This window comes from Nyctereutes procyonoides, unplaced genomic scaffold (genome assembly GCF_905146905.1).
Source record: "Nyctereutes procyonoides isolate TBG_1078 unplaced genomic scaffold, NYPRO_anot_genome, whole genome shotgun sequence".
NCBI classification, from domain to species: domain Eukaryota; kingdom Metazoa; phylum Chordata; class Mammalia; order Carnivora; family Canidae; genus Nyctereutes; species Nyctereutes procyonoides.
The window spans coordinates 90,711,243-90,733,208 of NW_026575125.1; the positions used below are offsets into that span (position 1 = coordinate 90,711,243).

The 21,966-nt window shown below is 39.6% G+C and overlaps 1 protein-coding gene and 1 long non-coding RNA gene across 2 annotated transcripts in view; one reads left to right on the plus strand and one right to left on the minus strand.

The window, feature by feature from the left end:
• Nucleotides 1-1,260: 1,260 nt before the first annotated feature.
• Nucleotides 1,261-6,909, minus strand: C1GALT1C1 (C1GALT1 specific chaperone 1). The gene is made up of 2 exons (XM_055337345.1): nt 6,747-6,909; nt 1,261-4,097 (listed from the first exon to the last, which is right to left on the minus strand). The coding sequence occupies exon 2, from the start codon at nt 4,090-4,092 to the stop codon at nt 3,136-3,138; it is 957 nt and encodes a 318-aa protein (XP_055193320.1). The 5' UTR covers nt 4,093-4,097; nt 6,747-6,909; the 3' UTR covers nt 1,261-3,135.
• Nucleotides 6,910-7,100: 191 nt separating this feature from the next.
• LOC129518447 (uncharacterized) overlaps nt 7,101-21,966 on the plus strand; it is a 32,031-nt gene continuing 17,165 nt past the window's right edge. The window contains exon 1 of the long non-coding RNA XR_008666198.1: nt 7,101-7,384. This is a non-coding gene — a long non-coding RNA (uncharacterized LOC129518447). The remainder of the gene's footprint in view (nt 7,385-21,966) is intronic.

Here is a 21,966-nt window from a genome sequence, read left to right on the forward strand (position 1 = left end):
AGGACTTGTGAGGCAAAAGGAATACCATATTCTAATAAACTATAGCTTGTTTGATTGCTCATGCAGAGCTTACATGAAGTGGTTGTTTGACTCCCTATATGAATTATATGAGTTCGGGCTCTTTTTGCTTTCCACAGAATACCAGGCCTAGTGTTGAGCTCACAGATATTCAATTATTTATACAAGGAATATTATAGTATACAGATACCACACGAATAAAGTTGGATTTATATTTTTAAAGTTTATTTAAGTAATCTCCACACCCAATGTGGGGTCAAACTCATGACCCCAAGATCAAGAGTTGCATGCTCCTGAGCCAGCTAGGCACCCCAAAGGTAGATTTTTTTTTTAAATTATGGTAGAAAAAAATTATGGTAGAGACCCCAGATAAATACCATCATTTCATACTTCCAAACAAGTAATTTTCCCATTATCTTTTAAATATTTGATCCTTGATGATAATAGAATTACTATTTTTTAATGAAACTTTGGGGGACTCCTTTGTGGGAAGGTTGGCAAACATTTCTGAATTTTTCTTAAAGATTTTATTTATTAGGGATCCCTGGGTGGTGCAGCGGTTTGGCGCCTGCCTTTGGCCCAGGGCACGATCCTGCAGACCCGGGATCGAATCCCACGTCGGGCTCCTGATGGAGCCTGCTTCTCCCTCTGCCTGTGTCTCTGCCTCTCTCTCTCTCTGTGTGTGACTATCATAAATAAAAAAAAATAAAAAAACCTTAGTTTAAAAAAAAGATTTATTAGAGTGAGCTAGAGAGAGAACAAGCTGGGGGAGGGAGAGGGAGAATCAGACTCGCAACTGAGCAGGGAGCCTGATATGGGGTTCCTCAGACCCTGGGACCATGATCTGAGCCAAAGGCAGCTGCTTAATTGATTGAGCCACCCAGATGCCCCTAAATTTTCTCTCTCACATCTCACCCAGTGGGTCTCACACTTCTGGAACTGGTTAGATCTGTGTTGTCCACTATGGTAGCCCCTAGCCATATGTATAGTATATTCACAACCATGATCAATTTCCATTAGACCTCTACTCTTTGCAATTCTTTACCCAATAACAGATGAGGTTAGGATTATACTTTTTGACTATTGAATATACAGTGACCAAATCTGTAATCATGACCTCAGTAGTACCATTTTCTGTATCACTGAATCATATTTTATCTATAAGACTGGGTACAAATAAGTTCAAAGAAACAGCATATTAAGATAAGTAGCATTTTATAAAGGAATACTTGTATATAAAAATACAATCGAGAATCAATCTGGTTTATTAAACAATTTAAGATTTTATTTTTTTGAGAGACAGCACAAGTGGTGGGAAGGGGCAGAGGGAGAGGAACAAGCAGACTCCCCACTGAGCGGGGTCACGACACTGGGCTCCATCCCAGGATTCTGAGATCATGACCGGAGCTGAAGTCACTGACGCTTAACTGACTGAGCCACCCAGGTGCCCCTTAAAAAAAGTAATCTTTACACCCAATGTAGGGCTCAAACTCACAACTCCAAGATCAGGAGTCATGCTCTACCAACTGAGCCAGCCAGGCATCCCTGAAGAGGATCAGTTTGGTTTAAAAAGCCATTGTACCTTAGGACCCCCCAGGAAATCAAACAATGGAATGCATTCTCTGATATATTTATTAAATTATATCTTGATACACTAATATAATTGAAAGTGATAACTGCATAATTCTTTAAAATGTTGTTGGGGCAAGGTGACACTTACAAATTGGGTGTCATACTCAGGGAGATACTTTTTATCATTGTACTTACACTGAACATGACTTGATCTGTATTAGTTGCATCTGAGACCACGTTAGGGTGCTTGATAAAGAAGTTTTATTATTTTTTAAAATTAACAATGCTTAATTTTAAGCAAAAGCCCCAATAATGAAAATCAGGTAAATTTCTAAAAAGTGCTTTATGCACTGATGGTCAATAATTTGAAGCCTGAGGCCCTCTTGAGGAAATTCTTTCTGGTTTGCAAAAGCTGTGGGAGACCATTAACATCATGAGGCCAGTTACAGGAAATATTGATCTCTGAAATGTCATGGTCTCACACCCTATGGGGGCACTTATGGATCTGCTTTAATATAGCATGTGCAGCCCCAATTATAGAGCAAATCAGCTCCAATTATTTCACACGATTATAAGTACATGAGCTATTATATTCACCCCTGGATAAAGCTTCTGAGTAGCCACTGAAATTAGGCAAATGGTATGGTAATTCAAGGTGAATGGTGAGGTTAAGGCTTCCATACCCCAAACCACCGGATATGATGCAACTATGAGCATGGGAAAAGTCTCAAAATTTGAAGAGGTATACAAAAACCAGGGCAGACTCTACTCAGGTAAGTGAAACTGCCAGACTATCAAAACAAGTTGAAAGGAGAGTTCCAGAGAACTCATTTGCCCAGCAGGAGTAAAGAAATCTCAACTGATATAGATTCTTCATAGTGACCACTGCATAGAGAAGTAGAGTTACGCTGAACTTGTATATGCTGAGGAATGCCATTATTTTAGCTCCCAGGAAAATTATTAACCTTTATAGGTAATTTTCACTTTTTCTCCCAGGGAAAGAATTCAACTTTCACTTTAACATTAGTTGGGAACATTTCTTTTGTTGCTTGGTTGTGTATTTTGAGAAAGCAAATCCATGGGCACTTTGCAGAGGCTCATAACATATACCAGTATTATAAGTAATGGAAACACAGAGCTGAAAGTTTTACTTTACTCACAAATTCACAACTAGAGATTTTATTTGCATATCTCAGAAAGCTAAAAAGGCATGTTAATTTTCTTAACCGATCAGCAAAAATATGTGCCAAGATTCATAATTTAGAATTTATCACATAAATATATTTATAAATATATCTTTTATTTGCAAAATTATCATTCTTAAAACATTTCTTCGCAACATGTTTGAAATTTTCACGTGTTTTAAGGGAAAAAACCCCTGCCCTATTTAAAAATGTACCATTAAACATTAATGTGCAACTTAACCAGTGCCACCAAACTAAAAAAGAAAAAGAAACATATCACTGTATTGGATATGTGGTTGTTACTACAAATAGTCACAATACCTGTCCTATATGGTGATCGTATATGCTCTTCTTTCACTTCTCAGTCATTGTCAGATCCATTTGGAGGTAAGAAAACCAATGCATCGTGGAAAATATGCCCAAACGCCCTAAGACGGTATACCCCATACATCATCACATGCATCTGATTAGGAGTCAGTCCGTTAAAAGTAACAGCCATATCTGAACAGCACCCTTCTACCACAAGGTTGGGGTGATTAGTCATTGCCTCTTTAATAAAAAGCCCAACGGATTTGGTATTAAATACATCTTTTCCTTCAGAATCTTCTGCATTTTCTGCAAACACTCCAGCATATTTCAGGCAGACTGCTAGCTGCTTATCTTCAGATATCTTCCAAATCATCCCTCCCTGTTCAGGACACTTTTCAGGTATACTGAGGAGGCTGTTAAGTCTTTTCATTGATTCTATACTTAAGACAATGCCTCCATCTACACTCACATATTCAAAGTCTCCAGATTTTATAGTGTGGCCTAGATAGAAAGGTTGTGATGGATCCTTTTTTAACAAAAAATACTTTAAGTTTTCAATAATAGCAAATGTAGTGGGTCGTGCAAGGAAGAACCAGTTGTATTGGTCTCTGTATTTATCAAAGGCATATTTGTAAGCTTTTCTCATCATTAGCCACATGTCATTTGTTTCCATGTCAATTGACTCAAATACTTTAACATTTTCAGAACTGAAGAATTCTGCTTTGTCACAGTGTTTGGTCCAAGTCTCCTTCACTGCAGCCCAAAGACTCACATCTTTGGGTTTTACAAGGATGATACAGTACACTCGAAAGCTCTTACTGAGCTCCATGCGTTCATCCTCTGAAATTTTCAAGATATCTTCTTTATTAGGTGCTTGTAGGTGATGATGCTCATGGTGGTACATTCTATTTCCATGACCAATCCTAACGTGTCCTAGCATAGTGATCAAGGCACAGAAAATGCTTCCGAGCATCACGCCCTTCAAAAATGAACTGCTTTCAGAAAGCATTTTTCCTATAAAGAAGAAAAAGATCCTTAGGATACTTAATAGAAAAGAATTAGTCTAACGATCTGATTTGGTATACCTTATATACTTACATTTTGCTCTTAACATCAAAAAAAAAGTTCCCAAGTTTGAAATCAAGTTAGTTGCATAGAGTACCAAGAGGACTAAGAATCTTTGGCTTCCAATGTTATCTGATCACTGTTCTCTATAAACTGGAATTTTACAACAACACCTCTATGCACTAGAATTTTCTGGGAGGCCATTTTTGTGCTTCATCTATGGAGATTTAATTAACTAAGTACTAAATTAACCCTAGAGACACAGAACATAAAGACTTCTAACTCTGGGAAATGAACTAGGGGTGGTGGAAGGGGAGGAGGGCGGGGGGTGGGGGTGAATGGGTGACGGGCACGGAGGGGGACACTTGACGGGATGAGCACTGGGTGTTATTCTGTATGTTGGTAAATTGAACACCAATAAAAATTAATTTATATATTAATTATATATTTTATATATATATATATTTTTATATATATATAAAATATATAATTTTAATTATATTATAATTATATTTTAATTATATATTATAATTTATATATATATAAAATATTTTATATGTATATATTATATATATATTTATATATATATATATTATATATATATTTATATATATATTTATATATATATAAAATATTTTATATATATATAAATATATATATTATATTTTAATTTAATTTTTTTATATATATATAAAATATATAATTTATATATATTTATAATTTATATATTAATTATATATAAATATATATTAATTATATATTATTATATATAATAATATAATTTATATATTAATATATATTAAATATATATTATATATAATTGGTATATATTCAATTATATAATTGGTTTCTAGGGTTAGAAACCAATGTTACAGAGGTGGTCAGTGCATCATTCTCTTTAAAGGAATTTCATTTCACAAGTTTGCATTATATTATTTAAATACTTCTATAGATCTAAATGGACTTTACAACAAAATCTTATTGAACAGATAAAATCACCTACTATTAGCAAATCACCAATGGTATCTGTGCTGGCATTTCTGTTCACAACCTAGTGCTTTAACTGATGGCTGCTGTCCTTAGATGTTTGAGTACATCTATAGCAAATTTGTTGAGATTGATACATGTTAATATGTACTCTTTTGTTCCTAAGACTAAATGCTTTGCGATACAGTATCCCAACTAACTGATGTAATAAAAGTCCATAATGAAAACAGTTAAATTATTTAGATGAGAACTGACTCAATACAAGCACATCCGGGGAACCATTAATAAACATTTTTATTTCTTCCAAAGGCATTTTCTTATTCTTTGGGGAAGTAAAAAGGGAAAAAGTCTACACTTCTATTTCAATTAGAAATTAAAAGAAAAGTCAACATTAAATACAACTGTTGAGATTTTACCAGTCTCCTATTTCCATAAGGGATGTTCTACTGAGCTACTTAGACTTCTCCGTTTGTGTCTTAAAGTTGAAAGAAGTCTTAAAAGGTAACTAATATCATTTCTCTCATTTTACAGATAGGGAAAGAGAGGGTCCACAGAGGTTAAGTAACTGACCCAAAGTCACACAGTCGGTGGTAGAACTGAGCCAGAAATCATATCTCCTGATAATAGTGTAATGGTTTTTCTATTACAGAATAATGATCTGAAGAGTGCTTCTACTCATAGTGTTGAAAATTAAACAGATGAGTTACAGAGTAAATTTGTTTTCCTACAAATGAAAAAAAAATGTGGGGTTTGTTTAACTATAATTGACATTTTGCATCCATCACAGCATCCTGCTGTAAGGAAACCACTCACAGGTTTTCTTCTAGAGGAAATGGACTTTGACTTTTACTAGAAGGCCAAGATGTGGAATAGTTTGGCAGAGGAATTCCTGGATAGGGCAGGCAAAGAGGCAGGATGCTTTTCCTGTGTCACTCACAGAACTTGGTCAATAAATAGCTTTAAGAAGGAAAAGAAATGACAGAAGACAAGTTCTGCCCAATATCACAATTATCAGATGCACTGTAAAAGTAATTTCTATAGGATTTTGACATTTCATACTACACAATCTTCATTATTTCTGGCCCGTATATTTTAATTCACACGAGTCTCTTGGCTTGAGAATAGCATATGCATGTCAGAATTTTTCCCAATGGGATCATATACATAAGTTATTCTAAGGAGTAGATTCTTTCCCATCGCGGGGGCAAAAACAAAATGTAACACTGGGGATGTATGTACATGATAGGATGTTTGGTGCAGAGAAGAGGGAAACTTAAACTGCACACGGGCACAAATGAGGCAAAAACTACCAGAGTGGCTTCTGAGATGGCATCTTTTTAGAAGGTGAAGGTGGCTGGGTGGAGTATGGTGAAGGGAGGAGGACGAAATGGAGAACAAAAATGAGAGGGAGGCCGTGGTCACCTCAAAGCCCCACTGAGGGGCCAAGGCAACGCCTCCACGCAGGCGACTCTCCCTCTCCCCCCGCTAACTACTGCTCCTACTGCACCTGCCTGGGTACCCCGCGTGGAGCATGCTGGGACTGAGCCAGAGCCCAAGCCTTCCCCCCAGGAGAAGTCCGCTCAGGGTGCGGGCCCACGCCCCGGCACTCACCCGCGTCTAGAACCGCTCAGGGGCGGGAAAGCGCAGCCGCGCACGGCTTTCCTCTCACGTTCCCGCGCCACCCGGCTGCGCTCTCGGTCGGGCTGCTCTAGATGCAGGCGGCGTCCTCTCGTTGGTTTCACTAAAGGCGGGGAGGGCCAGGAAGTGAACGCTGCGGCGGCGCGAGCAGCGGGGCGGAGCCACCGGCCCGTGCTGACGTCGGAAGGGCCCGCACGCACGCCGCGCTTCCTTATTCCCCGCCTCCTGCTGAGTTCAGAGAAGCCCGGCTTGCCGGCGTGACCCGCACGCCAGCCTGTACCCAATGGGACGCCCCAGAGGCGTGCGTGCGTGCGTAAGACCCGCTGACACCTCCCACCTCTTCACCTTCTCTGCGTGGAAACCGCGAGATCGAGGAAGAGCCTTGCTCCTTGCCGCGCTAGTGACAGGTTTCTCTAACGTGCCTCCTGCGTCGTCGTTGCACCCTCACGTCGACGGGAAGGGTGCGCCACCCAGTATTCCTGGGCTGGGATCAAAATGCAAGCCCCAGAAATATTCCTCGAGGTATGAGGGCAAGGATTTTCTATGGTTATTGGAATGGCATCTGAAGCCCCACTGACTGGAATCCAGCCCTGTCTTCACCGCGTCCTTTGGTATGCTGGGAAAGTTACTTCACCTCGCTATGCCTCAGTTCCCTCCTTTGTAAAGTCCAGAAAATAACACGGTTGTGCTAACTCATGGGAGATTAAATGAGAGAGTGCCTAGGATTCCGTTAGTAAAAGACCAAGCACAGAGTAAGCATTCATTAAACGTTGGCAGTTATTATTCATCCCTCTGTCACTAGCACCTAGCCTAGTGCCAGCGCGCAGTAGACAGAACATATTTGTGGAATTAATGCATGTTAGAGCTACAGATGAGGAACCCAGGACCGGAAAGGAAAGGAATTTCCTAAAGGCCACACAGTAATTAATGTTGGAAGTGGGACTAGAATCCAGGTTTCCTAATTACAAGCGCAGAACTCCCTGTTAAACGTGTGATCGTTTAAAACTTATTTTTTGTGGTAGTGAGGGGTTTTGGCTAAACACAAATTTCCCCAAATATTTAAAATGTACTGTCAACTGGTTCCATCCAAATACCATTGAGTGGAGACTCTCAGGCCTGAGTTCCTAAAGATAAATGAGTATCGACAGTGACTCAGTTCAGGTAGACTGAAGGTTTCAGGAAGCACTGAAACAATGAACAAATAGGCTTTAGGCAATTACTGTCCTAGCAGCACTATCCTAAATTCTGGTGATACAGGGGTGGACAAAATTGGCCCCTGCCTTCCTGGAGTTCTCAGTCTAGAAGGGAAGAAAGACATTGAACAATTCATTACACATAATTATAATGGTAGTATGTTCTCTGAAAGAATACAAAAAAAAATTTTTAGAACTGGAAAGAAACTTAAGACTGTAGAGTATCTCCACTATATTTTGTTAAATACTATATATTGTCATTGTCACATATATATGTGTATGTATATATGTATGTATATAGTGGGGTGAAACAAGTTGCAGAATAATGTGGACAGTATGCTTATACTTTGGTGTAAACAGAATTTTATATATGTGATCTGTTTGTATGAGCAGGGAAGGTTGTGGAAGACTCAGGCTGTTAATATTGATTACATTAGGAGGTTGAGGTGGAAGTGATTAGCTTTGTCTTTATACATCCTTGTATTGCATTGTTTCACTGGTTATAACAAGTGTTGGTTACTTTTGAAGAACAGCAAATAAAGGGATCTTCAAGATTAGAGGGACAAAAAGTAAAAGAGGAAAAGTTACTAATAAAAATATCTTTTTGGAGGTGCCTGGGTGGCTCAGTTGGTTGAACACTGGACTCTTGGTTTCAGCTCAGGTCATGATCTCAGGGTCATGAGATTGAGTCCGGCCTCGGGCTCCCGGCTCACTGGGGAGTTTGCTGGAGACTCTCTCCCTCTCCCTTTGCCCCTCCCCCCTGCTTGCACTCCCTCTCTCCATCTCTCTCTAAAAGTAAATAAATAAATAAATAAATCTTTAAAAAAATACCTTTTTAAAGGAGTGCAGAGAACCACTCTCTGCTTGCAAAAAAGAACTAAGGAAGGACAGATTGAAATGGAATTCAGAATTCAGAGATTGACAAGGTGACAATTCAAAATGCCACTTCCTAGTACAGGACGGTATATCAAACTGGAAGTACTGATACAGGATGCTCTGAAACAGAATAAATCATGGGATTTTTAACACCAAAGGCACTGTTAATGGGAGGTTGTCCAAGAACTCAGTTCTCTACTTAAGTCAGAACTGAAATATACTTAGCATTTGAGTTTTTTAAAAAGATTTATTTATTTATCTATTCATGAAAGACACAGAGAGAGAGGCAGAGACACAGAGGGAGAAGCAGGATCCACACAAGGATCCTGAAGTGGAACTCCATCCCAGGTCTCCAGGATCAGGCCCTGGGCTGAAGGCGGCACTAAACCACTGAGCCACCCAGGAATTCCCAGCATTTGAAGTGAAGTTAGTAAGATGATTGACTTGTACTTAGGTAATTACAATTTTAATTTTTTTAAATAAAGATTTATTTATTTGAGAGAGAGTGCAAGCAAGCACACCACGAGGAGAGGCAGAGGGAGAAGAGAATTTTAAGCAGGACCCTGAGATCACAACCTGAGTGGTAACCAAGAGTCTGACCCTTAACCAACTGATTGCATTTTTAAAACACCATTCCAGGGGCACCTGTGTGGCTCAGTTGTTTAAGTGTCTGCCTTCAGCTGAGGTCACGACCCTGGGGTCCTGGGATTGAGCTCCTCATCGGGCAACCTGCTCATCGGGGGTCTGCTTCTCCCTCTCCCTCTGACCTTTCCCACCATGCTCACTCATTCTCTCTGTCTCTCTCAAATGAATAAATAAAAAATCTCCCCAAAAAAATCCCCTACACCATTCTACATTGTAGCCCTAATTTAAAAATACATGCAATTAATATCTATTAAAATTAAGAAGATTTATTCTCTTGGCCCAGCCAACCCACTTCTTAAAATCTCTTGCCCAGAAATTAAAGCACCAGAATGTAAGGGTAAATGTAGAAGAGTAAATGCATTGTTACTTATAATAGCAAAGGTGGGAAGCATCCATCAATAAGAGAATGGTTGAATTAATTATAGCATATCCTTATGGTGAAATATTAAGCATAAAATAAACAGCTTATTTCACTTTCCTACACTAAACACTTCGCTAAACACACTAGCTTGCACCTTGTGCAGGAGGTTGCTTCTGAGTTTGGTTGTCCTCAGGTACCTGGTGCTTAAGGCAAGACTGCATTTAAAACTGACAATTCTGTGTTTTTGATAAAGACCTCCTGTCAGGTGCATGCATTATTCAGCATGAGAAGTCATAAATTTCTAGTAATTGGCAATTTACTTGCATGTGAGCACTCAGATTTTCAAAATCTGTCTAAAGGCCTTTGGGAGGGATCCCTGGGTGGCGCAGCGGTTTGGTGCCTGCCTTTGGCCCGGGGCGCGATCCTGGAGACCCGGGATCGAATCCCGCGTCGGGCTCCCGGTGCATGGAGCCTGCTTCTTCCTCTGCCTCTCTCTCTCTCTGTGTGTGTGACTATCATAAATAAATAAAAATTTAAAGGCCTTTGGGAAATTAATACGGCTTTCCACAACAGTTCACTGGAATAGTAAATATTGAAGAAAATGTAAGGTGGATTGTTTTCTGCATAACATCTTTTTGGAGGGTAAAAATGTCTTCTATGTTTACCCAAATTAAGTACCTGTAATGTATGTACCTCTTCTGCTCAGACTTTCACAACTGTTCATCTTAAATAAACAAATTCCCTTGTCTGGGCAAATCCATTATTGTTTCCATTTGAGTATTGTTTGGTCCCTAAATGAATCTCATTTGTGTTTTCAGGAATATTCATGCTTGTAATCTCATTTCCAAGATGTTTTTTCCATTTGATGGCCATCTGAGAGCTTTCTTAAAAAAAATTTGCCTGCCAGCAGATACATATTAAATATTTACAGTATGTCAGTTACTGTGCTAGATATTGTTTCTTTTAAAAACTTTATTATGGGAAATTTTAAACATACACAGAAATAGAAGAGTATAATGAAATCACATGTACTTTTCTTTAAAGATTTTATTTATTCACAAGAGACACAGAGAGAGACAGAGGCAGAGACACAGGCATAGGGAGAACTAGGCTTCATGCAGGGAGCCCGATGTGGGACTCGATCCCGGGACTCCAGGATCACGCCCTGGTCTAAAGGCAGGCGCTAAACCACTGAGCCACCCAGGGATCCCCCAAAATCGCATGTACTTTTAAGGAAGCTTCAACATCATGAGTTCAAAGCCAGTCTTGTTACATCTATACCCCTTCCACTTCCCTCCCTTCCAAATGATTGTGAAGGACCTTCAGGACATCATAATTTAATCCACAAACATTTTAATGTGCATCTATAAAATATCAGAGCTTCTTTAAAAATAAACCTACAATACAACTAGACAACTAAAATTTGATAATTTCTTAATATCAAACATCTAGTGAGTATTCAAATTAGTATGTTTCTCAGTCCTTTGTGTTTCTTGTAAATGGATAGTTAGATCTAAAGTAGGATTGCCAGATTTAGCAAATAAAAATACAAAGTACCCAGTTAAAACAGAATTTTAGATGAACAATGAATACTTGTTAGTAAAAGTGTATCCCAAATATAATGCATGAGACATATGAAATATTGCATAGGATATACTTGCTCTAAGAAAATTATTTGTTGTTTATCTGAAATGCAATTTTAATTGGGCTTCCTGAATTTAATCTGGCAATTATAACCCTAATCTAAAAGCTTTGTTTGATTAGGGTTCAGTTTGGGGTGTGGTGGGGGGCAAAATTAACTTCATAGATTGTGGTGTGTGCTTCCTTCAGGAGCCGTGTAATGGTTGTCTCTGTGATGATAGCTGCATTGATGCCTAGTACCTAGATATGTAATTCATTAGGGTTATAATATGGTGATCTTCTAATTTTCCAAGGCATATTTTTCCAGTTTTTAAGTTTTTTTAAGCTCTAAGCCCAGTGTGTGGCTTGAACTCAGGACTCTGAGATCAAGAGTTGCATGTTCCACGGACTGAGTCAACCAGGTGCCCCTCAAGGCATAATTTTTAAAAATATTTCATTTATTTATTTATTTATTTTACAGAGAGAGAGGGATGGAGAGGTGTGAGTGGGGGAAGGGGCAGAGGGAGAGGGAGAGAATCCCAAGCTGACTCCTGCTGAGCATAGAGCCGGACACAGGGCTCAATCTCAGGACCCTGAAATCATGACCTGAGCTGAAATCAAGAATTGGACGCTTAACGAATTGAGCCACCCAGGCACCCCTCAAGACATTAAAATTTTGTTTTACTATATTTCTCTCTCTCTTTTTCTCTCTCTATATATACACACATACATAAATGGTGATTTTTTATGTTTATATTATTTGCATATATGCTCATATATATGTGTGTATATGCATATACATGTATAGATTGATATGGATATATAGTGATTTATTTCAATGAATTGGTTTACTCAGTTGTGGGATCTGTCTGGGCAAGTCCAAAATCCATAGGGCTAGAAACTCCTCAAGACGTATTTTTAAGAGGAACTTTGGTGTTATGATTAAGAGGTCAGGTTCAGGCATAGGGAAGATTAGGCTTGAGTTTTGGCTCAACTGTTTCCTAGCTGTTTGACCTGGGGCAAGTTAGTTCACTCCTCTCAGCTTCAGCTTCCTCATCTGTAAAACAAGGTACCTGTCTCATAAGATTTGTTTTAAAGATTTTATTTATTTCTGAAAGACGAAAGAGAGAGAGAGGCAGAGACACAGGCAGAGGGAGGAGCAGGCTCCATGTAGGGAGCCCGATGTGGGACTCAATCCCGGGACTCCAGGATCACACTCTGGGCTGAAGGCAGACGCTCAACTGCTGAGCCACCCAGGCGTACCGTCTCATAAGATTTTGAGGGGATCAAATGAGTTAAGATATGTGGAGGGTTTAGAACAGTACCCAGCACACAGTAGATGCTTATGAGGGCTAGCTAAAATGAGACTCTTAAAGAATTATGGCCTTTAAATTCAGCATTTTTTTGATATTAGAAACTTTAAATCCTCCATTCAACAGTTAAGTTATATTTGCACATTAATAAAAACAGTCAAGATTTATTGAGTGAATAGCCTCTCATATTTGTTTAATACTTTGCAGTTAACAAAGGCCTTCTTCACATGCATCCATCCTCATTTGATCCTTATACAGCCTTTTAATTGGAAGGACTGGTCTTACCGTCTTTTATATCTGAAATCACACAAGAGAGCAGGGACTGAGTCTTAACCCACTTTACTTTACTTTTGATGGAAAACATTAAGTGAGCAAAATTGTGTGGTCCTCCCTCTGTGTAATGCTTTCATTTCTTGGCTCCAGTGACATCACTATCTTGTTTTCTTTTTCAGCTTCTCACTTCTTTCTCAAACTACTCTCATCCCCATCCCAGAGGGCTCTTTCTTCTCTTCCCGAAGGTACTTGTTCTCCAAGGTTCTATCCTTGGGCCATTTTTATTGCTATAATCTCCTTCCGTGATATCTACTTAGTAGCTTCATTTATTCAAAGAGCTTCATCATTCTCTCCGGGAAGATGATTTCTAATTTGTATTCCTGGCCCCTACCTCTTCATTGAGTTTTGGGTCCAAAATTTCAGTTGCCTGCTTGAATGTCTACATGGCAGTTTTACACAGAATCTTACAGTCCATGGGTCTGTTTACCTGGATCCTAATTTCTTTTTTTTTTTTGGATTCTAATTTCAACCAATCAACTACAAATAAACAAAGAGAGCATTGAGGAAATTTGAATACTTACTGATGACATGAAGTATTTGCTGATTAATTTTTTTAAGTAGGATAATTGTATGTGGCTATGTTGAGTATCTTTTAAAAATGTATTGTGAAGTGTTTATGGATGGTGTTATGTATCTGGGATTTACTTCAAAATAATCCAGTTGGGGAAAGGAGGAATAGGTAAGGGTATTGATGAAACAAGATTGGCCATGAACTGATAATTGTTGAGCTAGGTAATTGATATGTACATAGGACTTCAATATCCTATTACCTCAGTTTCTCTCTATGTTTGAAAATTTGTATTATTCCCTTCCCCTTTGCCCCTCTTCTCTCTCTCTCTCAAATAAATAAATAAAATCTTAAATTTTTTTTAAAGATTAGATAGGTTCAAAACCAAATTGGTCAACCGTGCCTATGTCCATCTCCTGAAAATCATTTTCCTATTAATGTCCCCAATCTTCCCAGTCACTTATTATGAAAACCCAAAGTTCTCTTGGTTTCCTTCTCCCTGACCTCTGTACCTAATCAATTGGTAAGTTAGGCTGAAACTCCCTTCACAGTGAATCTTGCTTATTCTTTTCAATTATCAGTAGAATTGCTACCATTCTAAGTACTTCGTTACTTCTTGTCTGAATTAGTGTGATAGCATTAATAAATTTCTCATTTCCAGTCCCTCCTCCCTTGGCATATGTAAAGCATCTAGCATAGTGCTTGGTACTTAGTCCCTCCTCCCTTTTTCCTGAATAGTGAATTCATCTTCTTTACTGCTGCCAGCTTCACCCTGATGATAACATCTCCCTTCCCCGAGGGGAATGCTCCTCTCTCTTCTTTCAGCTTCCTCCCTGTCCCTCTTGGATCCTTCCACCTCACTGCTGCCTCCACTCCACCCCAGCTGCCATGCTTTGTGGAGGAAGCATGTGTGTCTGAATAAAGACTGATTTCTCAGTTCCAAATTTAGATATAAGAGCAGGGTTTTTCCTAGCTGTAGGTGAGTGGGCCTTTACATACAGACAAAACAGGCATATGAAGTGTGAGTAAGAGAGAAACAGGTTTCAAAGCTACCTCTTTTTCCCCCTAACTCAGTGGGGAAGAAAAGATATTGATTGACACCCCCCCCCCCAGGCAGGGTCAGGTAAATGCAGATGGCAAAGAAGGAGCTGGGTAGTTAGTATTGCAGCAAGCTGGGGACTTCTTGAGGAAACACAACTTGCCTAGTCTGGCCAAGGAGGAAGAGCATGAACTGCCTTCTTTGGGTCACAAAGGGCCAACCGCAGTACGGATTGGGTGAACATCACATAGCGCAGGCTGGTCCTAGGAAGATAGCTACAGAACTCTTGCTTTTGGTGGCCTGCCTGGGTGTAGTTCTGTCTGTTATGGGGAGAAGCCAGGCATCCAGGGGCTGGGCTGGTCAAGCACAAACAACTCATCCTTTAAAAAGAAAATGCTATAAGTCAATCACATTCTTACATTTTAAGCATAACACTTGCAACTAAAACCAAACTGCCGTATCATAATCAAGATGCATCCGCCTATTTTATATTTAAGGCCCACAGGCTTCAACGAATTGAGGGGACCATCTGGTGAGGAAGAGAGAAAGTCTCATTACAAAGTGGCATTTGTTTGCAGGCTGAGGCCTCAAAAGGGATTGTCTTGGGAACCTGGACAAATGTCCTGTGTTAGTGCTCAGTGCTCCCAACCCTAGCACTTAGGTAGAAAGAGCACAGCTTTGGAGTCAGTTAAGATTGAATTCCTCCCCCAGCATTCACAGACTGGGTGCCTTGAGCCACAGGACTTTGGAGGTTTGAGTTTCCTCAGTTTCCTCATATGGAAAATGGGAATTCAATTATACCTGAAGTTGTTGAGAAGATTAAAGAAGATCAAGTGTCAGAAGCAGCCCAGAACTATTGCTTCCTTTCCCATGCATGACCCAAAACTTAATTCTCCATCTTATTCCCTCTGAGCTTTGCTCTTCTTGTCTTCTTTGCCTAATACCCACTTTCTCATGCATAGACATGGCATACTTTTATTTTTTATTTTTTAAACAATTTTTTAAAAAATTTGTTTTTTATTTTTTTATTTTATGATAGTCACACAGAGAGAGAGAGAGAGAGGCCGAGACACAGGCAGAGGGAGAAGCAGGCTCCATGCACCGGGAGCCCAACATGGGATTCCATCCCGGGTCTCCAGGATCGCGCCCTGGGCCAAAGGCAGGCACCAAACCGCTGTGCCACCCAGGGATCCCCATGGCATGCTTTTAAACAGATGTTTTTTAAATTTTTAAAAAAGATTTTTAAAAAAGATTTTATTTGGGATGCCAAGTGGCTCAACGGTTGAGCATCTGCCTTCAGCTCAGGGTGTGATCCTGCAGTCCCGGGATCAAGTCCCACATTAGGCTCCGTGCATGGAGCCTGCTTCTCCCTCTGCCTCTGTCTCTGCCTCTCTCTCTCTCTCTCTCTGTCTCTCATGGATAAATAAAATATATTAAAAATAAAAAAAAGATTTTATTTATTCATGAGAGACAGAGGCAGAGGGAGAAGCAGGCTGCCTGTGGGGAGCCTGATGTGGGACTCAATCCCAGGATCCTGAGATCACAACCTCAGCCAAAGGCGATGCTCAACCACTGAGCCACCCAGGTGCCCTCAGATCTTTTTTTAAAAAAAAATTATTTCTTTGAGAGAGAGAGAGTGCATGTACACATGTGTGCATGAGTGGGGGGAGGGGCAAAGGGAGAGAACCTTTAAGCAGATGCCCTGCTGAGCATGGAGCCCAAGCAGGGGGAGGGGCATTCAATCTCAGGATCCATGAAATCATGACCTGAGCTGAAACCAAGAGTCAGAAAGCTCAACCAACTGAGCTACCCAGGCGCCCCTAAACAGATCTTTGAGCAAAAGATCTGAAAAATAGATTTTGTTCTAATGCTGTTATTTGTTCACCTCTCCAGAAGATAAGGAAGTGAAATGGAATTGCCCTCAGATACACTGGTCAGAAGGCAATTTTGCCTCTTGTGCAGCATGATGAACAAATATATTCACAAAGTCTCCCTGTCTTATGTTCCTGTAGTTGAGAAAGGATTAGATCAGTTAGCTGGGAAAAATGCTGGTTGCAACTCAGGGGTGGGAATTGAGGAGCAGGTTGGTTAGAGATGGGGAATTTGGGAATGGGGATGCTTTTAGATTAGATTCTAACTAGATAACCGCTACTGAGGTGACAACTTTATTTCAAGTGAGACTATGAATTTGGCTGTATTCCTAGTGAGAACTCAGTAAAATTTCCTCTAAATCAAGAAACAAAATTAAAAAGTGATGATTGAGATTGGCAGAATGTAATTGCTGAAGCTGAGTAATAGATACCTGGAACTTAATTGCATTGTTTTCTATACTTTTACATGTATTTGAAAATATCTAAAATTGGATGTTTTTTGTTTATATGATAAGTATGGGACAACAGAGGTAACTCAAGAACTGGAATTTTGACTGTCGTGTAAGAAAAAATAGTAGAAGATATTTGGACCAAAAGAATTCCTTAGAGATGTGATTTCTATGCTTATGTAGTTAACTGGATTTATTTGAAGGATTAAATAGTATGCAGATAAAATATTTGGTGGATGTTATATAAATTGATCTCATGAAACTTTTTTTTTTAATTTTTTTTTTATTTGTTTATGATAGTTACAGAGAGAGAGAGAGAGGCAGAGACACAGGCAGAGGGAGAAGCAGGCTCCATGCACCGGGAGCCCGACATGGGATTCGATCCCGGGTCTCCAGGATCGCGCCCTGGGCCAAAGGCAGGCGCCAAACCGCTGCGCCACCCAGGGATCCCTCATGAAACTTTTTTAAAAAGATTTTGAGAGAGAACGAGCAGTGGTGAGGGGCAAATGGAGAGAGAGAGAGAAGCCAACTCCCTACTGAGCAGGAAGCCCAATGTGGGGCTTGAACCCAGGAGATCATGACCTGAGCCAAAGGCAGACCCTTAACCAACTGAGCCACTGAGGTGCCCTGACCTCATGACTTTTGATGTCACAACCACTGTTTTTAAGGGAATTGAGTCATTATAGGACTGTGACCCTCTTTCCTCTGAGTAGATATTGCTTTAGAAGTATGAAACAAGGGACGCCTGGGTGACTCACAGGTTGGGCAGCTGCCTTTGGCTTGGGTCGTGATCCTAAGATCTGGAATCGGGTCCTGCATCGGGCTCCTGCAGGGAGCCTGCTTCTCCCTCTGCCTGTGTCTCTGCCTCTCTCTCTCTCTCTCTCTCTCTCTCTGTGTGTGTGTGTGTGTGTGTGTGTGTGTCTCATGAATAAATAAATCTTAAAAAAAAGAAATAGGAAATAAAGGTAGGGATAAAGGAGGTTAAAGATATTTTAACATTTCAAAAGCATGATTTCTTAGGAAGGGGGAGTGGCTAGTTTTTAAAAAAATGTTTACAAAATATCCAAAGGGAGGAATACGCAGTGAAATCTCCAAGTGGAAGATTATATGAAACTTTCTGACAATGAAAAGCTTAGTTGATGGAAATAAATTATAAGGAGATCTCATGGCTATGGTCATGGGCTCATTACTGAATACCTAAAGACTTTAACATAGGTAATGTACGTATATGTGTTTGATGCTGGAGTAGTTGCTGGGATTGGTTGTGTTACTCAGCAGAACAGGTTTTTCCCCTGCCAGGATTGGCATTTTTTAAAAAATTTTATTTAAAGATTTTATGTATTTATTCATGAGAGACACAGAGAGAGCGAGGCAGAGACACAGACAGAAGGAGAAGCAGGCTCCATGGAGGGAGCCTGACGTGAGACTCGATCTAGGTCTCCAGGATCACACCCTGGGCTGAAGGCAGCGGTAAACCGCTGAGCCACCCGGGCTGCCCAAGGATTGGCATTTTGGAAGGTATAGGCAGATACTGGAAGGGATACTCGTGATCCATCCTTTTGGGGACTGGGAGAGAGTATAAAGCTAAAATCTAATTGGGAAGAAAAATAGTTGGTCCTCAGAAGCTTTCCTTCCTCTTCCAGGGAGAGGGTTGATCAGCCTGCTGACAGTGGAAAAAATGAGTCAAAAGCCTCCTTGTCCAGAAGTTTTCCTTTTTGCATGAAGGAAGGAAAATGAAAACAGCAAGTTCTCACGGTGGTGGTTGCAGAACAACACATTTCAGGATGACAGCTGAAGAGGCAAGGTGTACTCCTGACAGGACCAGCTACAGAATCTGCAGGATCCAGTGCAAAATGAAAATGTGGGGTCCCTTATTCATGAATTATTCAGAATTTCAAAATAGTGACAATAGGGTATTAAACTAAACATGAGCTCTTGTAAGCATGGAGCTCTTTGTGATAGCATGGGTTCTATGCCCATCAAGCTGACCTTACTCCTGCTGCCCAGGAATAGTGATAGCAAAGATTCAGAAGGCATTAATGGAAAATGACAAGACAGAAAATCAATATCATCTGAAATTTCACCACCTGGAAACAACTGTGTTATCCTTTTGGTATATATCCTCAAGATTATTCTATATACGTATACATATGTAGACAAGTATTCATACAGTTCTTATACGATGGAAATGGTATATCATATATTCTCTTCTGTAGCCTTTTTTTAAAAAAAACTTAATTATATTTTAGGGAGCTTTGCATGTAGTAAATATAGATCATTTCAATCCTATTGTATACAGGTTCCATGATTCATTTAATCAAACCCTACTGTTGGGTGTCTGAGGGTCTTGAGTTTTTCATTATTACAAATGATGCACATTGAATATCAGTAAAACTGAGTGAGAATTGAATAGGTTAATCAGTACAAAGCCCTCCACAGAGTACTTGAGTACTTAACAAAGAGCAAGGTCCTTATAAATGCTAGTGTTATTTTTATATTGTCAAATAGCCCTGTGTAATGGTGAACTAATTTATGTTCCCAACAGCAGGGTAAGAGGGCTTGGTTTTCCTAACTCCTTGCTAGTTGTTTCAAGTTTTGCCTTTTTGTATTTCTTTCTCTGTTAATGGCCTGTTCATGTTCTTTGCCAGTTCTCCTGTTGGATTCCTCTTGCTTTGACATTTTTAATTGATTTCTGTATTGGGGCTATCAATCCTTCATAATATGAGTAGCAAATACTACCCCCCCCCAGGTTTTTTTTTGTTTGGTTTTGTTTGCTTTAACCTCATAGATATTTTTAAGTTTAGTATGGTTAAATCTGTCCCATCTTTTCCTTTAGGATTTCTGTCTTTGCTGTCCTCCTTTAGAAAGTCTTTTGCCACAGAACAAGTTTAGAATTCAGTGGTGGGGAAGGCTTTCCTGCCTTAGATTAGCTTCAGCAGGTTTCATCTGAGGCTTCATTCTTCTGGGGTGTGGTTTTCCAAATTCTGTCAATGGAATTCACAACTCTAGACTACTTAAAACGTATATGGGAGGGGAATACCTTTATTAACTTTAAATCTACTTGTGAAGACGCAAGATGTATTAAAAATGAGTGTTTTTCTATCTTCATCCAACCGAGAAAATACTTTAGCTCCTTCAATATTTTCTGCCTTTATTTGCTTTCTATGGAAAGGTCTGTTTTTGCTGAAGCTATTGTTTTGGGGGATCCAACCAAAGAGAAATTGAGTTTCAGATGCATTGAATTGGGTTAGCAGGATATATTTATGTGGTTTGCTATCACTTCTGCATGTAGTTAAGTTATTGGTGGCTGTAGCAGTGTAGAAATGACTTGTGGGAATACTTTTAAAGCAGTAATTCTAAAGCTTATTTATGATTAGTCATTACATAAAAAACTTGACATAGCCTAAAATCTTAGAGCTTATATATACAAGAAATGATAGAGATTTGATATTTGAGATTTGATAGAGATTTCCCAAATTTGACAATAATCAAGAATATCTATGTGACATCAATCAGTGATGGGTTGGGAAACCGAAAGAAAACTTTCTAAACTCTTGGGAAAAACTAAATTGTTTCCCTGTTCTCTCTGTAGACATTATAGTACAAAAGTGGTTTCAGACAAAGAGGTGATCAAAAGATTCAGGCAAAAAAATATAGAAAAGGTAGCAGGAGGGAAACTGAGTGGGGAAAAGTTAGAGAGGTAGACAAACCATGAGAGACTCCTAACTGGGAAACAAAGGGTTGCAGAAGGGGAAGAGGGTGGGGGGATAGGGTAACTGGGTGATAGGCACTAAGGAGGGCACTTGATGGGATGAGCACTGAGTGTTATACTATATGTTGGCAAATTGAATTAAAATATTTAAAGGAAAAGAAAAGGTAGCAAGGAGTTGTACCAGTTAATATAACAAAAAGGAATGTTTTTAAAATATTTTGTAATGTTTGTGGTTTTTTGTCAGTTTTTAAAACTTGTAGTTTCTTGTCATTTATTGTAACATTCTAAATAGATATTCAGGATTACACCTAATTTTCCACTTTAACAGAAAACTTACTTAACCCAAATGGTATGAGCTTCAGGCCCCAAAAAAGCTGGGCCTACCACTTCCTATGTAGTTAAATATTGATAGTCATTTGGAGTGTTTCATGTCACAGATGAGGGCACTGGCTTGCCCAAGCTGGCAGAGATGGGGGAGAGCCAGGATCCAACCCCGAGTCTGTCTAGCTTCATGGTGTGCCCCCCACTTTCCAAAACTGTCTTTCAGATGAAAATGTATAGTAGTCAACAAATTATGGTAATAATGATCATCTACTGGCCTCTTCATGGCCATACTCACAGTTGCCACTGAGGGCCCTTTGCATTAACACTAAAGAACTCTTTCTTCCTTTTACCCGTCCTGCTTTTTGGGCAACACTGACCTTTTAAACTATTTTGTTGATGTCAAATGTGGATGTTAGCACCTGGGCTGCCATGGTACCTTTTTCTTCAAGAAAGGTAGACCCCCAGGGCATATGCCTGGATCATGCCAGTTCTTTTTTTTTAAGATTTTATTTTATTTTACATTTTTAAAATTTAAATTCAATTTGCCAACATATAGTATAACACCCAGTGCTCATCCCATCAAGTGCCCTCCTCAGTGCCATCACCCAGTTACCATAACCCCCCGCCCACCTCCCCTTCCACAACCCTTTGTTTGTTTCCCAGAGTTAGGAGCCTCTCATGGTTTGTCTCCCTCTCTAATTTTTCCCACTCAGTTCCCCTCCTTTCCCTTTCACTATTTCTTATATTCCACGTATGAGTGAAACCATATGATGATTGTCCTTCTCTGATCGACTTACTTCACTCAGCATAATACCCTCCAGTTCCTTTTTTTTTTTACCCTCCAGTTCCATCCATGTCAAAGCAAATGGTGGGTATTCATCATTTCTAATGGCTGAGTAATACTCCATTGTATATATAGACCACATCTTCTTTATCCATTTATCTGTCG